This window comes from Stegostoma tigrinum, chromosome 2, assembly GCF_030684315.1.
Source record: "Stegostoma tigrinum isolate sSteTig4 chromosome 2, sSteTig4.hap1, whole genome shotgun sequence".
In the NCBI taxonomy this organism is placed as follows: domain Eukaryota; kingdom Metazoa; phylum Chordata; class Chondrichthyes; order Orectolobiformes; family Stegostomatidae; genus Stegostoma; species Stegostoma tigrinum.
The window spans coordinates 137,611,449-137,626,871 of NC_081355.1; the positions used below are offsets into that span (position 1 = coordinate 137,611,449).

General features: G+C 37.2%; 1 protein-coding gene across 3 annotated transcripts in view; it reads right to left on the reverse strand.

Annotated features, from left to right (window-relative positions):
- zmynd11 (zinc finger, MYND-type containing 11) overlaps positions 1-15,423 on the reverse strand; it is a 159,973-nt gene that overhangs the window by 66,438 nt on the left and 78,112 nt on the right. For 2 of the 3 annotated variants that reach the window (XM_048558875.2, XM_048558895.2), the window contains 3 exons: positions 10,626-10,761; positions 2,889-3,048; positions 431-592 (listed from right to left, as the gene is read on the reverse strand). In XM_048558875.2, coding sequence (XP_048414832.1) covers positions 431-592; positions 2,889-3,048; positions 10,626-10,741 — 438 coding nt within the window. In that variant the 5' untranslated portion in view covers positions 10,742-10,761. Of the gene's footprint in view, positions 1-430; positions 593-2,888; positions 3,089-10,625; positions 10,762-15,423 lie in introns of those variants that run through there. The other variant, XM_048558885.2, reaches the window with a different exon arrangement.

A 15,423-nucleotide genomic window follows, 5' to 3' on the forward strand; every position in this document is an offset into this window, starting at 1 on the left:
ATATTTTCTCCCCTCGTGGAGCTGTTGTATCCACACTAGCTGCCTTATTCAGCAAACAAGTGAAGTACAAGTAATGGACATTTCTATTGGTGTCATTAATGCCATTTATGCCATTTAAGTGTTTCTACCAGCAGGTGGATTTGCTTAAATCCAGTCTGAACTTAAGCAATTTTGAGAATAAACCCCATCAACCACACCCACCTTCACCAATGGAGGATACAGTTCCCTCAGTAGACACTGTTCTCAGCTTAAACCAATAAAGCAAATCTATTTCTATAGACTTGTCCTCATGATACCAAACATAAGTGAAACATTCATATAAACTTGTATCTGAATAAGTGTTATATGTCTTTAGACTAAAATTGCAATTCATAAATGTTTTACATTTGTATTTTAAATATTTGAAATAAGTAAACACAATTGTATGTACCTTACACACTTGGCACTGCCAATGTGAACTGCTGTCTTGTGGCCTGAATTCATCAGGGAGACATTTTGGGTGATACACGCGAAAGCAAGAATCACAAGTTAGGATCTCTCCTGCAACGTGACACTCCATGCAATACCAATCATGACTTTCTACATTCCAATCCTAAAATGGAAAGAAAGGTAAATGAATAATTTAGTCAACAGGCTAATGTCACCCTATTGCCAAAAACAGTTGTGTGTTTTGATAATGAACAGCAGCACATTTGGGGAACAGGGTAGAAGCCAGTGGTAAGATAGTCAGGTGCAGCCTTAAAATGAAAATCATTATAGCACTTGAAATAGCTTGTTAAATGTGTTATAGCCACCAAACATTACTACCATAACATTGCCACTAAAGAAGCATACTTATACTGAAACACTAATGTTCTATCAAAATCCATGTTAGCATTGAAAGGTTGATGTGATTCCCGTATTTGAACTGAAACTTATCACATCTTCAAATAGATTTCCATTTTTCCTAAGCTTTTACTGTATACGTACTGGGCTGTCTGGCAGTACAATTCAGGAGCAGTTCTGATTACCATTATTAAGTGGCAACAACAAAATTACTATAAAAGCAGCACACTTGATTAGGCTACATTTAAAAAGTTGTTTTGAAAGTAGGTCGTTAAAATGTAGTTTAACAAAATTTGAAAGGCAAAGGATCAACTATATCAGTATTTAAGAACAAGGTGCATGTGTTCAGCACACCCACACTTCCCCTATCCGCTTCCACATGTGCATTATTTTGTTCACTGGCTTCCAGATGTCACTTATATTAGAAGTCAGCCACAGGATTATTAGCTCTTTTCTCATTAAAATGGGAAATCTACAAAAATCCCAAAAAGTTAAATGTAAACAAAATGATTTTAAGACCTAGGTTGTAACAAGCTGCAGTTATACAGCACCAAGAGGAAAATCCAAGCAGTATGCAACAAAATCCACGAGATGGGGTTCATAAATCTAGCTTCTATAATGCTGCAAGTCAGATCAGCATCAGGAAATTGCTTTTTGTTGAAGCAAAAGCATTGGGCTGCCAGATGAATAACTGCAATCATTCATCCTTAAAAGATTTTTTCTGCAACTTTAAACAAGGTGAGAAAGAAAAAAAACGACATGAGTCACTCAAAAGTAATGCATATTCTTTTATGCTAATCTTATAACTATTAGTTTCAAAACATTCATACATTTTAAGTCAGGACCAATAAAAAGGCATACTATTCAGTTTCTAAACCAACTCACAATTTTCCCATGTGTTTTTGAAAGTTATTTAACTTTTATCTTTCTGCCAGAAACATATAAAACTATTTGACTGTTTGCCAAGCAGGCATTTTCCTGGCCAATGCTGGGAGCAATGACTGGAAATTCTACCCATGCTGCAAGTAGTTAAGTAACATAATAAATCTGGAATGCTCTCCTACAAATTTAGGCTCTTACAGCCAATATCCTGGTGTTCTGGTTCATCTATTTATGTTTATTGATTAAAGTTAATTTATTAATCTATTTTAAGAGCAATCATTTAAAATCAATATTATACATGGCTTCAATAATTAAACAATTAACACTGTCACCAAGTCCAAGTCCAAGCTGTGTCAACATTGTTCTGCAGATCAAGTAAATAGCAGAGAAGACTTTCAAACAGTCCAGCAGTGATTACTTGTCAAAGAAAAAATTAGGTTAACTACCAGCAACACCCTATTGTCCACAGAGATAAACATTATACCACAGTTTCTTACAATCCTCTTCCACATTGCATTCTTTTGAAGCTGAAAACAAAATTTTAAAAATCAGCAAAAAAGCAAACAAAATGGATTTGGAAAGGCGGTGGTAAATGTCATGCAATTTCTAACCCTATCAGTGTCAAACAACTTCTTACTTGGAGCTAAAACTGGGACTAAACAACATTTAAAGCTGCAGTATACTACAAGTTTAAATTTTGGCAAAAAGGGTGTTTTTGTTTTAAATATATAACCAAGGAAACATTTAATAAAGTGGCTTCACATTTTGTTGACCAATAAAATTTGAATTTAGGTCAATATTTCTAAATGCTCAACGATTGCATGATGTGCATTTTAGAAGTTGTCTTGAACACTGAAATCTGAGAATTTCCATGGATATGCCTACAGCACTATTAACCAATCTTGCAGGCTTACTTGGATCGTAAAATCACATACGACATCACAGGATGATGCACTTCAGATGACCTAAAGAGAGTAGGCACAGTCTAAGTAAACATTCAGAACTATTTCTCTGTGTTACCATACTTGCTGATTTTATGCCAGATCACTGTTTGATAAGTAATGCTCCTCCAGAAGAGGATTCTTAAACATACAGTTATACTGTAATATAATGCAGCTTAAGGTTCTAACAGCCACTAAACTGAATATATGTGGCCATTTCTAAATAATCATGATGCTTACAATCTCATCCCCTGGAAGCCAATATCCTTCCTGTTCGATTCCTGCCTTTGAACCCTTGCAGCCCACAGTCAGGGTTTCAACAATCAGGCCATCTTTTACCGCAAGGCCCAGCTGCCGATTGGTGTCCTTTGGATGCATACTGTGAAGGCGAGACATGAACCTTGGGGAGAAACCGCAGAGATCACTGCAAGTAAATATCACTGTTAAATAAAACAGAAATGTCTAATTAAAGCAGGACTAAATGAGAATAATAAATTTAAACAGCAATTTACCTATTTGTTTCTTGATATTCTGTGGACGAAATATTCTGTTGTCTAATCAATTAGGTAAAAAGCAATGCATCAAACGTACGCTTTACCAACTACACAAAGTCAGATTAATTTCCAGAACTTTAATTGTAACTTAAATGCCTTACAAACAGCAAAGAAAACAAAACTAAGTAGGATGCAATTAATTAGTTACAGATTCCCATGATGGCAGTAATCAGCAATTTTGTTGAGAACATTGTGAAAACGGGAATTATTCAGAGAGCAATTATTAGCCGTTTATATTTAGATTTGATTTCTCGGTTAATACATGAATTATAATTTGGGGTCAGAAGGTGAAACTGAAAACCAACTATAATTAAAGAAAACAAGCACAGACTATATTTAACTGCAGAACCTAGTTTAAAAATACTTTTATACTTGCAATCTACAAAGAAGTGTGAAGCAGTCCATTTTGGTAGAAAGAACGAGGAGAGCATTCTAAAGTTAAGGGTATGATTCTAACGAGTTTTGAAGCTCAGGTTGAGGTTCTGGATGTGAGTTTGCTCGCTGAGCTGGAAGGTTAGTTTTCAGACGTTTCGTCACCGTTCTAGGTAACATCATCAGTGAGCCTCCGACGAAGCGCTGGTGTTATGTCCCGCTTTCTATTTATCTGGTTAGGTTTCCTTGGGTTGGTGATGTCCTGTTCTTTTTCGCAGGGGATGGTAGATTGGCTCCAAGTCAATATGTTTGTTGATGGAATTCCGGTTGGAATGCCATGCTTCTAGGAATTCTCGTACATGTCTCTGTTTAGCTTGTCCTAGGATGGATGTGTTGTCCCAATCAAAATGGTGTCCTTCCTTATCTGTATGTAAGGATACAGGTAAGGGAGGACACCACTTTGATTGGGACAACACATCCATCCTAGGACAAGCCAAACAGAGACATGCACGAGAATTCCTAGAAGCATGGCATTCCAACCGGAATTCCATCAACAAACACATTGGCTCCAAGTCAATCTACCATCCCCTGCGAAAAAGAACAGGACATCACCAACCCAAGGAAACCTAACCAGATAAATAGAAAGCGGGACATAACACCAGCGCTTCGTCGGAGGCTCACTGATGATGTTACCTAGAATGGTGACGAAACGTCTGAAAACTAACCTTCCAGCTCAGCGAGCAAACTCACATCCAGGTATGATTCTAAAGCAGGCACAGAAAACGGGCACTGCCTGAGAGTGCCATGAAGATAAATTCAAAGGAGACCTTCAAATGAGAACTGGACAATTTGTGGGTGAGAAAAAAAAATTGCAGGTCTATAAGAAAAAGTCAGGAGATTGGAATGGGGTGAAATGCTGTTGTAGAGAGATAAAATAGATACAATGAGCTATATGTGCTGTATTTATTCTATGACTTCATACAAAGTAAACATGGTTTAACTTGGTACATCAAGCACAACAGAAACACAATTAAATACTGTGTCACAAAAAGCATACTATGACTACTTTTTCACTAAATTTCATTTTCCTAAAATTTCACTCTGTGGCAACAGCCATGATTTCGTGACAACACTCTCACCCAAGTCAAAGGTTTATGGGCTTAACTGCCTTTCAAATGATTTCAGAATATTATCTGGACTATTACAAGTACAACACTGTTGAAGTGGCATGTATTTCAATGTGCCGTCTTATGGATGAGTTGCGAATCCAAGAGTTTTGCCTCTTAGATTCCCTAGCCAATACTGATCCTACAACTATCAGCGCAAATTATATGTCACAGTTCCTATCAGTTGAAAACTGGCTTCACGTTTATCACATAACTTCAGTTCCTACAATTCAGAAATACATTACTGCCTACAAAGAGCTTTGGGATATACTAAGTAAACTCAGGTCCACCTTTACTGATATGAATAACATAAATGCTTTCTGAGAACTGTTGTTAAAGAAGAAGTAGGGATGGCTTGAAGGGAAATACATGCCACAAGACAGAAGTCAATAGCTGAAAATAAATGGGGCATGTCAGACCAGTGCTTGTTTGAAGTACATTTCTTCCTAATCATTGCCAAACCTTCCATATTTATTGGATCATGATAAGAGACTTCATAGGAAAAATGTCCTTGAAAATATAGATTTCAACTACAAAGGTAATCTGGCAGAGTTGATTGAGCAAGAAGAAAAAAAACACACCGGGAAGCATTACAAAACAGGTTTGCTGAAAAAGTAGGTGAAAGCCGGAGAACATAAATCAGTAATTACACTAGGGATAATAGAGTTCAGCATTGAGAACGAATCTGTCTTCTTGAGGAGCTGGTTAGAAATGAATAAACATGTCACTGTTTATGAAAGAAAATAAATGTTGATGCAGGAATGTGGATATGGCAAAAGATAGATTGAGATTCACCAAAAGCTAAGTTGTGTTGAAAAGAAAATTTAGTGGGAAATGCAAACTTGCAAAACATTAAGCAAAATGTAGAGTCAAACAATATTTTGGTGTTCACACTTCAGATTCCTACAGAAAACGGAGATTGAGCTTGACAGTTTGAACAGTGATAAAAAAGAGCTGCCAATCTGAAAGCAGAGAATCTGCTGAATTTCCCAACTGGGGTCATAAAGCAGCAATTCATAGCTGATAGGTGTGGCGGTAATGATGGAAATTCTCCAAACATTGGTGTAATTCAGTCATCTTTCAAGTGCTGTAAATGTGTTGCACTACTGAAAATGACTTATGTAAATAAATTCCTCTAAAATAAGTTGTTTTCTTAAAAAAAAACAACTTGCGCTTTACAGAAACATGCATTTCTCCCAGAATCCAAGGGATTGTGATCTACTCTAAAGTTATTCTAGCCACATCTTACTCCCAAATTCACCTCGCTCATGCCGACTGACCAGTCAGTGTTCTCACATTAATTGCCAACTTCCCAAGAGGTATTTGAACAGATACAGCAGACTAAAACAAGAATTACAAGAGATCAGAAGAATTTGAATTCATCAACATTGTTCACATCAATTAAAATCTCAATTCTGTCTACACATCGGCAAAACATCTGAGATAATAGGAACTACAGATGCTGGAGAATCCGCAATAACAAGGTGCGGAGCTGGATGCACACAGCAGGCCAAGCAGTATCTTAGGAGCAGGAAAGCTGACATTTCAGCCTTAGACCCTTCTTCAGAAAATGAAGAAGGGTCTAGGCCTGAAACGTCAGCTTTCCTGCGCCTAAGATACTGCTTGGCCTGCTGTGTTCATCCAGCTCCACATCTTGTTATCTGAGCATAACATCTGATGTTTTTTGTACACACGTGGAAGACGGTGATAGGAGAAATCAGATTCAGTGAGTTATACAAGACATTAGGCAAATAATTATGCCTGTATGGACAGAACATGCAAAAGACAAAATTAATATTTCAGAGTTACCATTTTGTGTCCAGTGACACTTCCTCAGAGGACCCAAAACATTAACTCTGCTTTTCCCTTCACAGATGCTGCCAGACCTGCTGAGCATTTCCAGCAATTTTGCTTTTGTTCCTGATTTACAGCATCCACAGTTCTTTCAGTTTTTATTTAAAATTTCAGAGTCACTGCACTTTTCTGCAACATATTGTGGAACAACTACATGCAATAATGAATCAAATTTATCTATTTCATTTTGAAATCAAACATCTGAACTATTGTTATATAACCTTTTTTGAATGTGTCATTGCTGGTAATTACAAAGTAGCAGATCACCCTGGGGTTCAGTCCGTCATAAATCTGGAAATCTCACTCAGGTTTGTTAAAAGTTTTAAATGCAACTGCAGCAGTATCCAGCGCAGGCAAGTTACCCTTTAAGCCACAATTCACCCATCCATAATTTTGCTCTCTAAAAATCTCAAAATATCTCAATATCTCATTCTTTTAGGCACTCCTTTAATCGTCGACTCTAACTCTACTCCTAATACCTGCACAATGGCCTCCCTTTATGAAGTAGCTTGAGACATTTCACTACAGGCTAGATTTTGTGGTCAGTGACCTCAAAGAAAACTAACCCTATGGATAACTGTGGTATGGACTTCCCCTTTCATTGGAACAGTTTGTTTCAGTTATCCAGGAACAGTGATAGCATCAAGTAAATAGACAGTCAAACTGTAGTATTTTCAGACAGCAAACTGGGAATAAATTCCAAAAATCCTTCATCTTTAGTTTTAAAATTTGCAAATAGTTAAATAAATGATTGGGACATAGGGTTAAGGATGAAACAAAAATACAACATACAAGCCTTTTAAAAATGTGGATTTTATTGTAGAGAAATGTGATATACACCAAATGTAAATTTACCTTTTAAGGGAAAACATAACTTCTTTACAGTAATTGGGAACAAGGCCCACCATTAAAACCTAGTCACACCTAATTCAATGAAGTATAACATTTCCAAAGGTTTTACTGTGAGACAAAAATACTTAAGAGTAGAAGTCATCATCATTACAATGATTTCCAATTGATTACAGTCTCGAGGACCAAAATACTGCATCTTCTAGAGAATCAGTAGCCTCCAATTTCTGGATTCTCATGTTTAATTATGAAGATTTGAAGATTTCAAAAATTGCTGTCAGTTTCAAAGGAGAAGGAGGTATAATTATGTTGCTCTTATTACTGCAAAATCCACGTCAATGTCAATAATATTATGCAAATTGTATTTCCTGTCACAATTCAATAATAAGCATATTATCGTTTTTAATAAAACAGTAGGAACTGCAGATGTTGGAAATTTGAGATAACAAGGTGTAGAGCTAGATGAACACAGCAGGCCAGGCAGCATCAGAGGAGCAGGAAGGCTGACGTTTTGGGCCTAGACTCTACTTCAGAAGACATTTCTGAAGAAGGGTCTAGGTCCGAAACATCAGCCTTCCTCCTTCTCTGATGCTGCCTGGCTTGCTGTGTTCATCCAGCACTACACCTTGTTATCTCTTATTGTTTTTAATAATACGTTTTAGCTTTGCCTCCAAACACCCCACCAAATATCTTTAACTCTAATTAGAGTTTCCCAATAAAATGTAATTCTGAGAACTGAAGCATATTCTTGCTTGAGATTAGATAACTGAACTTAACAGGAGGTCAGGAAGAAAAAGTTCTATTATCTGAAGGAACATGCAACAATACAAAAATAACTAGCATCTACTGGGTTGTAATGTAATTCAAAGTTAAGTTAAACATTTCTAATTACTGTCACGACAAACCAATATGCAGTGTTCTGAATGATGAAAAATAATCACAAGCAAACAGTTGTCAGACCTACTTACAAATTAGTGTCAGAGAACCCAGACCAAGTGTTGGCAGCCTCCCTGTTCTCAGTTACACATAGAATCTGTAGGTCTGCTCTAAAATGATTCAACTTTCTTAATTTTCATTAACATGTCTACACTTAATTCCTTGGCTAAATCAATTTAAACAAAGACTGCTAAGCCTGTTGCCTAAAAGGTTGCAAGTTTGAACTTTGTCCAAGCAATAGGTCAAGAAATTCCATCAAGTTAGTGTCAAAACCACCAACACTGATGGCAATATGACACTGACTTCCATAAAATTTCACAAAATTTCAGAAGCAGATGACCTGTTGAATGATGTTTGAAAATTATAGTCTGAACTCCTTCTGTGGCCTTTCAATTATTAAAAACTTATTCTTCCACCCTGACAAGAACCTCAAACCAATACTGCAACACTATGCTTTGAGGGACATTAGCAACTTAGTCAGCTATAGTTTAGTTTCAACAACTTAATGTGTTTTTTTGTTTAAGGAAAACACTGGCATTCACAGCTGTACCGCACTGACTAATTGAGATTCCAAACTGCAGACAAGGCATGCCCAAGACCAATGATGGGGGATAGGTTGCGCATGTTCCACTAAACAGCGTTATGTTGGGGAGCAGCGACAAAAAAAAGAGCCAGCTCAGACACACGATGCCCCAATAGTATCAATTACAAATCTATCCTAAAAGAATTATTCTCTAGATTTCCAGTACAAGCTGAATAAAGATGGTCACTTGGAGGAACTATTTAAGGCTACGAAGATAAAGCAGGAGAATAAGACTGACTTGTTTGCTCTACAGAGAGCCAGCAAGGACTTAATGGGCTTCTGTACCACAAATATCTATGGCAATGGTACAGAAAGGCTGCAGGAATGGTGAGAAAATATAACATTTATGAAATGGCTTGACTAGGATTTATTTTCAATATATACTATTACCTGAAACAAATTGGTAGCTATGGTTACAATTCTCCACTCCTGAAAGGTGACAATGTGAGGTGGTTAAAAGGATGAATTGATCTGGCGGAAAAGCTCACCCCCTTCTCACACTTCACTAACTGTGAGGTGAGAAGGACTATATACACTAAGGCATTATATAAAAGGGAGGAAATTATGCTTTACAACAAACTAAGGCCAAATGTTCAGCATTTTATTTGCTTAATAATTTAATCCAGCAAGATAGTTTCCCCTGCCATTTATGAAAGAGCAAATTTTAAATGAGTCTTCGACATGTCCAACAACAAAGCATTTCAGAGGTCAATTAAGGACTTCAATTTGCCATTTATCTAATCATCTGCTTTTTGGCAGTTGAGAAAGGCGCAAGGAAATCTGCATGCCCAGTCAGGAGTTGGAAGACTCCACTGCCTTAATTTGAGGGCAATCAAACGCACAGAAGTGTTGAGACCTACGATTTACTAATAAAATCAGTGATGTTCATTGGCCAGCTCTTAATGAGCTGTTTGGTTAGCAATATGACTTATTTTGTCAGCAGTGATTTAGTTGTTATCCAATACGCTATCCCCACACGAAAAAAAAATTGGGAAAATCCCACCTTGTCTAAAATAACAAACTAATTGACAGTGACACAGAACAGCATATAAATTGGTCATCGTCCAAAACTAATTTAAAAAATGAATGGAGCAAGAGTGAAAACAGAGCAAAGCACATAGTACATGCATTTACTTTTTGGAACATTGCAACCTCTTTAGATAATTAGGATCATTTGAGTTACTTTGTTTAAAATTTGTTCTTCCACAAATGGCAGGGAAACTACCTTGCTGAATCAATTTATTAATCAATTAATGAAAATGTTTTACAACCAACTAAGGCCAAATGTTCAGCATAATTTTCTTGCTTTTATTCTATGTCTTAGTGTATAAAGTCCTGGATACCTTTTAAAAACAGCCACAGCTACTTGTTTTGCCACCTTCTAAGATTTATTCAAGTACATTGTTGCTTAGACTTTGTAGTGGTTTGTAAAGCCTTGTCCTGCAATTTTATCTAAGTGCCCGTCATATTTACAAAAGTTAAAATGAATATTAACTATTCTAGTTTATTCCTACTTATCATCAAGCTCATAAATATTCAAAAAGAATCCCGCTAAATTATACATAAATGTAGTTGAATGTAATTTTTTTTGCAAGAAACAGCTCCACTTAGTAGAAATTCCTTTACACTATTTAAAACTCCAGTTTTTAAACTGAGGACATACTTTGTTATCCTGTCCAAGTTTGCAATTTGCTTCTGATTGCGGATGACTTCAATAGCATTCCAGAGTCGCTGGACCACTTGAGAGTCTGACAGCCTCCTTTTTGTTAGGCGAACCATGGTCTTATCTAGCCTGTGAGCTGCATGAGAAGAACAAAGACAAGGGGGTTAATCAATAGAAGTAATACTAGTCATAAACCCTGCTTGCCCAATTATTCAGCTTTAGAAAGAAAACTTTTAGACATGGACATTTTTGGCTTATTTCCCTTCGTTTGAATAAAGGTCAAAAACCAATTTTTCAACACCAAGTTGTGCTTATAGTACCGATATGTTTTGAGAAAGCCAGAAGAAAATGTGCAGTGGGTAAGTGGGATAAAGAAAGGAATGAAACTAGAATGAAAAAATCAAAGACCTTTACATATGCATCAAAATTAAGCAAAAGAAATCAAATCAGTATGCAGGTATAATAACCATATTATAGTAATAAGATTAACTTTGAAATCTAAAACACTGGATGCTATTAATTATTGAAACATAACTGTTATTTATGTTCACTGCCCAAAACACAAAGTATATCAGTGACTTATTGTTGGAACATCCCTTCCTCCAAATTACATGCAGCATCCCCAAATTGTCTCTCCCCATTAATTAAATCCACTCTTCTACTGACTTACATAATAGTACATTTGAGCAATGCCCAATTACAAGGTGGTTTCCATTTTACAAATGATTAAGTATAATATTGACTTGTTTATCCAAGTATCCTAATCTGCATTTATAATTACAATGAAGATATCTAATCTGGAGTTTTCACTTAACAAAGAGATTAGATAGCAAACCAAAGTGCTGCAGATGCTAGAAACCTGAAGTAAAAACAGAGTACTACTACCCGCAGGAAGGGAAACAAGAGTTAATATTTCAGGCCATTAACCTCCCAGCAACCTGAAACATCAATGCAATTTTAAAAAAGATATCTGTGTGATCTGAAAAACATTCAGGCCGTGTATCTGCCAGATTCTTTTCTTTTGCTATTCCGTTAGATTTTTTTACCATGTAGATTATCCTTACAACAACTGGATTTATATAGTATCTACAGATGATGTCACAAAATGCTCCACATGAAAACAGAAGCTCAAACCTTTGAGAAGGAGTCACAAGGTTATAGCATAGATGGTCAAAGATGTCGGTTTCCAGGTGAATTTTAAGGACCAAGCAAGAAGAGGTGGTTAAGGAGGAAACACCATTCAGAAAGACCAAGTTGACAAATGTTCAGCAATATTCATGGATCAGAGAACATACAGAAGATCAGAACCCAGTATCAAGGATGTGGGAAGAACTTCACACTTGTATAGGCGGAGCAGAGACAAGCTGAGTGTATTGACATGGAGTCAATACAGATCCAAGGATGTATCTGGCCCACAAGCAGGACTCAAGTGCAGAGTAGATTTAAAAATTTGCAGTTGATAGAAATAAAGAAATCAGGTGAGCTGTGGAGAGACTGTCATCAAATTGGACAAAATGACTTTTGTGACAGAGGAGAAGTGAGAGGGTTGGTAATGTTGTAAAAACTCATGTATTAGAAGGTCTGAAACTGAACAGGACACCAATGTTTCTGGCAGATTGGCTAACCTCTGCAATTAGTAAGGAGGAACATGAGAAACTGGTGGCTACAAACCAAATAGTGTTGATGTAGTGAAACACACTAAATGTGTGACTTCCTTTGACGGCTCTCAAGCCTTTTACATGATTCAATAAGATTGCATTTGAGCTTCAGCATTAACTCCAATTTTGTGCCTTATCACCCCTCTACCCCCAGAGCCCAACATCAGTCCTGAATATAGTGCAGTGTGCCTCTAAAGTTTCACAGCCCATTCAGTGACCAAACTTCTCATCAGTTCTCCTTAACGATCCTCCTCTAACTCAATCACTCCAACAAGGGATAATAACCTTTCGGCATCCATGTGGTCTCAGAATTTTACATGTTTAAGTGAGATCAACTCTCATTCTGAAGTCCAGAGAGTATAAGCTCAATCCTTCTTCATGATAAAACTCTCATTCCAGAAATCAACCTAGTAAACCTTTACGAGACACCACAGTGCCAATTCCTCAGGTTTTCACAAAGGACTCTAGGCATTGTCTCCCTAAAGTCTAACGTTATGCAGCATGTTTCTTTCACTATTCTACTCCAATCCATTGTAGGATATGGTGGAATACCACTATCGTTTTCTAATCTCAGCAACGTTGTGATTTATATATAAGAAAACTGGCCCCGCCGAGTACCAATACTTGCCAGTCTTTTGACCTTTCCTATCCTTTCCTATCCTTCCTGAAACAGTAGATAATTTAGAACTTTCCTGCACTATATGCCAACTACCACCTTCTGGTCCAATTGCTTTACTAGCCCATATGTCTTGGCAGCCTCTTCATGTTTTCCTTCATCTCCCACTGACTTTGTATTGTCAACAAACTTGAATGTTACAACAGATTTGCCTTATCTAAGTCACTAATTGTAAATAACTAAGGCTCAACATTGATTCAGGTAGCACTCCATTAATTACAACATGCTAACCAGAGAACAGAACATTAATTGCTATTCTCTGTTTTAACTAATCCTCGTTCATGTTAATTCATCATCCAACCCGGAATCCTAATCTTGTGCACCAACCTTGTTTGCCACTTTATTAAATACATTCTGAGATTTCATATATACTAATCTGCAAGTTTTCCTTTATCAATCTGATTCCACATTCTCAAAAAGCTCAAGCACATTTGTCAAATATGTTTTCTTTTATTGACCCATGAGACATGAGCACTGCTTGCAAGAATAGAACTTATGCCTCTCTCTAAATGCCCTCAAGAAGGTGGCGATGAGTTGTTTTCTTGAACCACTACAGTCCATTTGAGGCAGATACAGCGATAGTGTTATCAGGAAGGGATTGCTAGCATTTTGACCAGAATGCTAGTGAAGGAATGGCAATATAAGTCTAGATCAGGGCAGTGTGGTATTTGGAGGGAAATTTGCAAGAAGTGGTACTCCCTTGCCTCTCCAGTGAAAAGAGTGCTATATCAAAATGCCTAGTTTTTAAAAATCTGTTCAATGGGCTTAACTAGTAAAGCTACATTTATTAACCTTCCTGATTACAGTCAGAAGGGGTAGCAGGTCGAGCCTTTAAACTATTGTAGCCTTTGCGCTGAAGGTGTCCCAAATGGTATGTGATAAGATCTGGAAGATTCTGACGCACTAAAAACTATATTATGGAATAAGACTTGGAGTGATACCTTGGTCCATTTTGATGAATAAGATTGCAGGGCTTGAAGTTCTTCTTTGTGCAATGTTAGTGAGCTGTTGCAGTGCATTCCTGGGTTGGAACATATTTTTGTTACAGGGCACCATTGACGCAGGTCACTGGAAGTTTCTTTGGAATAATTTACCAGTGGTTTACATTTTACATCAACTAGTATGAGTTCTTCGAGAAGAGATCTCAAACAAACCTTCAATGTGCATGAATTGAACTGACATTTTTATGTTGATAGGCACACAAATATTCTTCAGATGCAAAATAAATACAGTACCATTACAATATGGCTGGTTATCAGGGAAGGTAGAAATAAATAATGCTATTAGCCCGAGGTTCTGAAAGAGGCTGTAGCTTTATCCTATGGTTCCAAATTTAATGTTGATTCTCAAGATTTTGGATCATATCCTCTATACAAGATGCAAACGGACTTTGGAAGCTAGCTTTGTTTCACAACATTTGGATCAGTAACCTTACTTTCAGTTTTAAGATTGCTCAGAGGTGCCGATATACACCTGCAGTACAATACAGATGTATATCAGCACAGAAATCAGTCACATATCAACTATGATCAAGACTAATTCTTATGAACTCAGAATCAAAGAAACTTATGACAGCACATTCTGGCAGTGCTGGTTCTTTGAAAAACCCATCAGATTTAGTCACAAATCCCTTCTTTTTGCCTGTTATCTGCACAATTCTCATCTGCAAGCATTTGTTAAATCCCTCAAAATTACTTACACCATCGATTCTCACCAACCTTTTGGTTTCAGCATCTCAGAAATTGAAAATATGTCTACGGAAAATATTCTCTGCACTTCCCAACTAAATATTTTGCCAGTTGTGCTAAATCTGCAATGTCTGGTTATGGAGCTGCTCATCAGAAAGACAATGTCGAGAAGCACAATTCAATGAAAGCTTCGCCATCTTGTATTAGGTCACCTCTTAGCATTTTAGCAAGTACAACAGACCTAACTGCTCAGTGGTTAGCACTGCTGCCTCACACCGCCGGGGACCCGGGGTCAATTCCAGCCTTGGGCAACTGTCTGTGTGGAGTTTGCACATTCTCCCCATGTCTGTGTGGGTTTCCTCCGGGTGCTCCAGTTTCTTCCTGCAGTCCAAAGATGTGTAGGTTAGGTGGATTGGCCATGCTAAATTGTTCATAGTGTCCAGGGATGTTTAAGTTGGTTGGATTAGACATGGGGAAATCAGGGGTAGGGGAATGGGTCTGGGTGGGTTACTCTTCAGGAGGGTAGTAACTATTCTATTATCTAACTGTTCTGACTGTCAGAACTGTTCATAACGGAACTTCCTCTTCCTGGTAACATCCTAGTTAACCTATTCAATACTATTTCTAAGATCTTTGCATCTTTCTAAGTCACTCCCAGAATTTCTCTTTATATCCAGAAGAGGCTCAAGTTAGAGCAAGATCCCTTTGTTTTTATGCCTCCATTTATAATTAGCCATGTGACCATATTTTATAGCCATTTAATCAACTTGCCATAC